The sequence below is a fragment of the Hylobates moloch genome, unplaced genomic scaffold (assembly GCF_009828535.3).
Source record: "Hylobates moloch isolate HMO894 unplaced genomic scaffold, HMol_V3 SCAFFOLD_4, whole genome shotgun sequence".
NCBI classification, from domain to species: Eukaryota; Metazoa; Chordata; class Mammalia; order Primates; family Hylobatidae; genus Hylobates; species Hylobates moloch.
Genome location: NW_026652279.1, coordinates 89977949 through 89985361, shown reverse-complemented (window position 1 = coordinate 89985361; position 7413 = coordinate 89977949). Strand labels below are relative to the sequence as shown.

The following is a 7413-nucleotide window of genomic DNA, read 5'->3' as shown; positions in this document are numbered from 1 at the left end:
AGCTGAAAGCTAATGGATGAAAGTTTGTAGTTGAAAATCTACTTTCTCTTCAATCTCTTCCCTTTTTGCTTTTCTTAGGAAACATACAAGACAGTGGTCCGGAAAGCTCACTGCAAGAACTGTACAAATAATGTAAAAGTAAGGCATCCATAGGATCAAAACCACATTTCTTTGCTCTCTGCACCCCATTCCCGCGCCGGCCAGGTTAAGCCTCCTGCGTGGCCAGCACCCGTTGGCAGGGGCAGAACTCCCTGGAACCCGACCCTTGTCTCCATGGCGACACGTCACAAAGCAGCCCGCGGCTCCCGCAGCGCTGAGATAGCTGGAGCCGGGGCCCCGCGGCCGCCTCCTGGGGCAGAATGGAACAGCCTGGGCCCAGGGCTCCGGATCCCTCTCTCTGCCGCCACAATCTCCAGCCAAGTAAGACAGCAGACTCTGCCGGTCTGCGGGGCGGGGCTGGGGTCTTTCCCGGGAAAAGGGTCCTGTTGAGAAAAAGGGGCCTTAGGTCTTTAAGGGGGTGGCATCGCTCTTAGGAGTACGCTCAACTGAGGAAAAGAAGGGGAGTCAGAGAGAATGACAAGGCATTCATGACGCTGCCCCTTTTCAGTCCTTCGCATACCCTTTGCCAAGTCCCCGCTCCCTAAAACGCGCAGGGTTAAGTTTTAAACACTCAAGGAAATGCCTGGCTAAGAGAGGGCAGGAAAAAAGGAAGAACCGGTGATTTTCCAAGGAAAACAGGGCCAAAGGCAAAGAAGAAAGAGAAGTCCCGGAAGCCCTGAAGAGAACAGGTCCTGCATGAGTCCCGATCCCCACACAGGGTCTAGGAAACAGCAAGGAAAGTTGGGGAGGGGTTGGCTGCTGAATGCAGTCCCAGCGGTGTCTGCAGAGGCAGGGGCCCTCCCTGGGCTGTCGCACAGGCTGGGAGCCATGGCCTTCAGCTACCGCCTCTAACCCGAATTGATTTTCTTCCACAGAGATTTTGTATTTCACAGAGGTAGTGCTTTTCATCCTAATTCTGCCCACAGACGCAGCAGGTTCACCAGTTCAGCCTTCTGGGTCTGTGGAGGGAGAGCCACTCTAGCTGTGACGCTAGTGGCATGATTACCGTGTAGTCAGCTCTATCATGGTCTCTTGTGGCAATAATTGCCCATTGCTGCCGTATAGCTGGGTAATTGTGATTCCACAGTGGCTATGGAGGAGTGAAGGATTGTTCAAGTACAAATTCCCTAGAACTGTGCTCGCAAAAGAATGAATGAAATGCATATTTTCATTCCAATTCATTCCATTGTAAATTAAGAATGGAAAATGAAAATACTTAATTAGTGCAGAAAATATCTAATACACTCAGTTTCTATATGATGGGAAGGCAAACAGGAGAGACAGAGGAGGGAGGATCCTCCTAGCATCCCGACAGCACCCCTTTGGATGCTTCTCTTCCCTTTCTAACCACCCTGTTTTCCCACTGTCTCCCCATTTCATCCCCTTCTCATCTGGGAACTGTTGGAGCCCCAAGATTGATCCTTCGAGGCTTGCCTTCTCTTTGTGACCATATCCTGCCACAGGGCTTCAGGTGCTGCATAAAGGTGCCAACAACTCTCTAACCTTTATCTCTGACTTGGACTTTCCTCCTAATTTTTCAGACCAGAATATCTGTCTACCAGACAGTTCCATGTGGGTGTCACAGCAGGGCCTCCAACTTGACATGTGCAAAATCACACTCCTTGTCCTCCTCAAACCTTCCAGACTTTGAGAGTTCAGTTAAGACGGTCCTAGCTGCTCAATTTAGAAGAGAAGGCAGCTTCCTTGAGACTACAGTTTGATCACCAGGTCTCTTTGATTCTGCCTCCAAAGCTCTAGGCGAATTCACCCCTTTACCTCCAGGCTTGGGCCTCTAATGGCTACTCTGTGCCACTTCATCCCCCACTGCTGGGAGAGTCACCTTCCAAAAGGTAGGCTTGATGTGTCACCACTGCCCAGCTTTGGTCCAAAATAGGATGCGGTTGATGGTGACTGATGACTAACTGCTACTGAATAATTACTACAGATGGGGCTCTGAGGTGCTGTATTAGCTTCCTGTGGCTGCTATATGTTCCCACAGACTGGTGGATTCAAACAACAAAAATTTATTTGCTCACAGCTCTGAAGGTCGAGAGCCTGAAATCAAGGTCTGGACAAGTCTGCACTCCCTCTACAGGCCCTAGGGGAGAAGTGGTCCTTGCCTCTTCCAGCTTCAGGTAGCCATCGGCACTGCTAGTGATGGCAGCGGCTGCTGCCATCATGCTGGCTGCAGCAGGGAAGCACAGCTGGAGCTGCAACACTCTATGGGGCCGGTGGGAGCTGCCCCTTCTGAGTTGGGATGGGAGCTCCCTGTGCCGCTACAGCTGCCTAAACCACAGCTGTAGACCCAGGCCTCCTGCTCTATGGAGCAGTCAGGAGCCCTGTCATCCTGGGTGAGGCTACAGCCACCCAAACTGCGGCTGTGGGTCTGAACCTCCCTCTGCCTCTGAGCCTCCCTGTGGAACCCACAGCTGCAGACCTGGGCCTTTCACTCCATGAGGCATGCAGGAGCCAGGGACAAGCAGAGCTTTGCCTCTTCCAAGTTGGTGGGGCAGGAGCTCTCTGGTGCAGCTGCGGCTGCCCTCCCAGGCATGGGACCTGGGCATCTCTGCAGCCTGCACCCTTGGACCCCCCAGCAAGGACACCCTTCACCCATCCATCACTGCAGGCTCAGGGGTATCTGCTCCCATTGCCAGGCAATACCCCACTCCCATCCCTGCAGGCTCAAGGGTATCTGCTCCCACTGCCTGGCCTCTCTCCACTGGCTCTGATTTCACAGTGGGTTTTGGGCCAAGCCCCAGGGCTGTGAATGGCAGCAGAAGGCAGACAGAGTCCTGGGTGGAAGGGGCTGGAGTCCCCAGTAAGGCCCCAGCCTCCGACCAGGGAGGGCCTGAAATCTGGGGACCAGGCTGCCAGTCAGGAACCTGAGTGGGGACTCATGCTGCCTCCTGCAGCCTGCCCATGGCCACCCATGGACCAATCAGCATGCACTTCCTTCCCTCTGAAGTCCATAAAAACCCTGGGCTCAGCCAGAGCAGGGAAGAGGACAGCCAGAGAACGAAGAGGGCAGGGAAAGACAAGGGAACCCTCAGCTGTAGAGGAGTATGCTCTCTGCTGATAGCTGGAGATGATGGGGCAACTAGCTGCAGAAAGGAAGGAGTACCCTCTCGACTGCCAACAGAGAGGAGCTACGCTCTCTGCTGAGAGCTTCAGAGAGCTGCAGAGATCTCCGAATGACTTGCCTATGGAGAGGAGCTACGCTCTCCAGGGCCTCCTCTCTACTGACAGCTGAACACTTGACCGGATGGCCTGCCTACAGAGAGAAGCTACCCACTCCTCCGAGCTGTTCTAACACTAAAATTCTTCTTCATTCTTCACTTGTCTGTGTACTTCAATGTGGGACAAAAACTCTGGCAAAGGCACTGTAGCCACAGTTTTCCAGCCAGAAAAATCAACACCCCAGAGATCCTGTAATGCTAGCTTGTGGCCTCATCACTCCAGGTCTCTGTCTCTGTCTTATGAGCACACTTGTAATTGCATTTAGGGTACACGAGGATAATCCAGGATGATTTCCTAATCTTGAGATCTTTAATTGCATGCACAAAGACCCCTTTTCCCAATAAGGTCAGATTCACAGGTTTTGGGGATTAGGACATGGACATATCTTTTTTGTAGTGTCAACATGTGGCGCACTACAAGCAACTTATATTTATCAATACCTTGAATCCTCAAAACAAAGTGAGGGAATAAAATAATATATGTGAAAATATTTTGTAAAGTATAATAGAATATACATGTTACTATTTTATAATATTTTTAAAGCTTTATATTTTCCTAATGGTGAACACATCCAGTGGGTGGTCAAGGTTAGCAGAATGAGGCTTTAGGATGCTTTGCTGACCTGTCATTAGCCATCTTTCCCTTTGCTCCATTCACATGGAGCTATTTGTTGTGCCTTATCTCAGACTCTCATATCTCCTGCTACTTCCTCTGTAAATTGCTTTACTTCATGTCCTGTGTTTCTCTTTCAAACATCTACTAAATTAAATCGCAGCTCAGATGCCACCTATGCTATGATGACCCCTGGGCCTGCCCTTGCTGCCCCATCTTCTCATCCAAGCAGAAAGAATTGCACCCTCTTCATGTTCCCTATGACACATAGGACATCAGCACCACATTAAACTTGTGCTCATAGGATACATAGCTCATCTCTTGGCCTGTGAGTTCTCCAAGGCCAGGTCAAGACTCTGTGTCCCAGTGCTCCACAGGGCTTGGTCCACGGGAGGGCTTGGGGACTCGTTTGCAGGAGGAACAGAAAATGAGAGAAGAAAGAATTAGGAAGACATAATCACAGGAAAGATGGATATGAGCTACAGAAAAGGACATTGAAACACTGAGAAGAAAGTAGTGACATGCAGAGAACATACTAGAAACAGATTTTCAGAATATTGTGATTACAGATTTCTCAATGAACATTTCTGTTAATGAAGAAAATTAATTCCAATAGCATACTGTACTTTCAGAAGCTTTGTCAATAGAGGTAAAAAGCATGGAAATACAGCCCTTACAAAAAGGGTTGTAGTAAGGGAAATCATTAACATGAAATTAAAGGAAGATGTACCAAAGATCAAGTGTGCATCCAAGCAGGTTAGGATTAGGGAGTGGAGGGAGTGCCTGATCTGTATAAAGGTAACAATGGAAGAGGGAGGCTCGCATGGCCTCAGTTCCTGGAAGCAGTAAGGCATGCTGCTCTTGTCCGTCAGACTCCTGATCCGGGCACCTGGCAATTGGTGACTCCAGCTGCCAATCTATCTTCAGAAGGGATAGGACCCTAGACAGGAACACAGAGAGGCATGTTGTGCTTGCCCACATGATTGATTGGGAGGTGCTGCCTGGAATGCTGTTCTGCCAGGCTTTTTGAGGCATATCTGAGCCTAATAGAAATGTGATCTGGACTGTTAGAGTTGTTTGCCTTAGAAAAAAAGAGGGAAAACTTATGTGTGGCTTTTGTGCAGAATATCCTTGCTGATCCTTCCAAAAGTCCAATGCGGAAGTTCAAATCAGGTAAGAGAAGGCTTCTTTTATGAGTGGCATGCCTCACAATTTCTTCCCTTTTACTTGTTCACACTTGTAATTCTTTTAACAAAGAACATTGAATTCTGCTGTTGGGATAAATGCTTTCAAGCATAAAGTGATGCCCACTAAAGAAGGAATATTGGAGAATGACGTCATTTCTTGTAGAGCAGGATTAGAGTACAGACGCTAGGAGTGCATAGAAGCACAGTTAGAGTGGGGAATACAAGGGCCTAAGGCTTCAGTTATCTGACTAAGGGGCTTTTAGTGGAGGTAGAACTTCAGCCAGGGTTAAGGGCACAGGTGATAGTTTCAGATGATCAGATCCTGATTGGAAATGAGAGTCTGTTAAATTATAAACAAGATTTGATTGGGATAGATGAGGAGATGAACATTAAGAGGTTCACAGATAATAGGAGCCATAAATATTTGACCAGAGCTCCCTTTGCTAAGCAGTAGCATATAGCTTTTAAAAATATTGGGAAATTGAAGAAAAATACTTAATAGCAATTGTAATAGGACACATGAAGGGGAACAAATACAGGCAATGAGGTGGCTACAGTATTCTAGGGATGAAGTGATAGATCCTAGAGAACATTGTGTATTCAAAAAGTAGAGATGTTCAACCCAGGTTCTCATGACATATAAAAAGCAGCAGGTAATTACCCAGATGTGAAGAGTGAGAGAATGACTGAATTTTAAATTTAAAATGTATATTCCTGAGAAATTTGGTGGTACCTTGTTGACAGTGGGAGTTTGGGGCAAATGAATGGTGTTGTTGCTGGTATCTACCTGTCTTAGTCCATTTTCTGTTGCTATAACAGAATACTACATACTGGGTAATTTATAAGTAAAAGAATACTACTTTAGCTAATGGTTCTAGAGGATGGAAAGTCCAAGAGCATGGCACTGGGATTGGGTGAGGGCCTATTAGCTGCATTGTAACATGGTGGAAGGCATTGCATGGTGACAGGGCGAGAATGTGCTAGCCCAGGTCTCTCATCCTCTTTTTATAAAGCCACCAGTCCCATCATGGGGACCCCTCTCTGATTACCTTATCTACTCTTAATTACCTCTCAAAGGCTCCACCTCCAAATGCTATCAACATATACACTTGGAGATTAAGTTCCCAATACACAACATTTGGGGGACACATTCAAACAATAGCACTACCAATGGTAAATTCTCAGCTGGCATCCTCCTGGAACCATCAGCAGTATTTAACTCCCTTCTCTGTGACACTTTCTTTGACTTTCAGGATGCCACTGGCTCCTGGTTTCTTCACCTCGCTAACAGTTCTTTTCAGCCCCTTTACTGGCTCCTCCTTCTCTCTCCAAATTCTTAACATTGGAGTGTTCCAGATCTCAGCCTTGGAACTTCTGCTCCAAGTCTACTCCCTCCTTCATTGATCTCCCCATTCTCATAGCTTTAGATAGCATCTACACCACAGAATTTTGCACAACCATTACAAGACATGAATTAGAACTACACCAGATGACTTGGAGGAGTTTTCTATCAGACACCGTTAGTGACAGATATAAGAAAAAGACACTTTGTGTCATATGAGCCCACTTTTGTGGAACAAAATGTTGATAACTGAAACCCGACATGTCTATGTATAAATCAGCATGTGATTACCTCCACATGTATGCAAAGAAACAGGCACAATTGTTAACATGTGCTGCTCGGGAGGAGGGATAGGAAGGAGAGTGGCAATGGCAGGGAAAGGAAGAAGTAAGGAGGTGTCCATTATAAAACTTGATGTGTGTGATATGATCCCGTGTGTGTAAAGTCATTCTGGGTGTCTTTAGGTACATCTAATATGATGCATGTAAAGTTGGTGACTAAAACATAATAGTAGGTCTCTTAAGATGATAGAATTCCAGATGAATTACTTTCCTCTTTATACTTTTATGTCTGTCTTTAATTCTTTAAAATAGCATGCATGAATGCTCAGGAGAAACAGTAGAACTATCTTTTATTTTGGGGTGAAACACAGATAAGTCGAGCTTTCCCTCCTTCCTATTAGAGGTTGTGTTTTGGCCTTTATTCCTTAGACTCTAAAGATAAATTATCCAAAATGTTTTCTTCTCTTGCAAAATTATCTTAATTGTTAAAACAACATTTCATCAAAATATTCTGGTTTGCCATATTTAAAACTGCTTTATTGTACTTTTAGCAGGTGACCCCAGCTGGGATTCCTATGCTACCACTATGAGGACTGCATTCACGCCTAAAACAGGAGCAGTGCCTGCCTTAATTCGGTAGATCATTATTTGAGTT

The 7413-nt window shown here is 46.6% G+C and overlaps 1 protein-coding gene across 6 annotated transcripts in view; it reads left to right on the top strand.

The window, feature by feature from the left end:
* Positions 1 to 300: 300 nt before the first annotated feature.
* TEX26 (testis expressed 26) overlaps positions 301 to 7413 on the top strand; it is an 85023-nt gene continuing 77910 nt past the window's right edge. For 2 of the 6 annotated variants that reach the window (XM_058438193.1, XM_058438194.1), the window contains exons 1-2: positions 308 to 420; positions 7310 to 7394. In XM_058438193.1, the coding sequence (XP_058294176.1) occupies positions 360 to 420; positions 7310 to 7394 (146 nt within the window). In that variant the 5' untranslated portion in view covers positions 308 to 359. Of the gene's footprint in view, positions 421 to 2137; positions 2235 to 7309; positions 7395 to 7413 lie in introns of those variants that run through there. The other 4 variants (XM_058438196.1, XM_032149155.2, XM_058438195.1 and 1 more) reach the window with 4 other exon arrangements.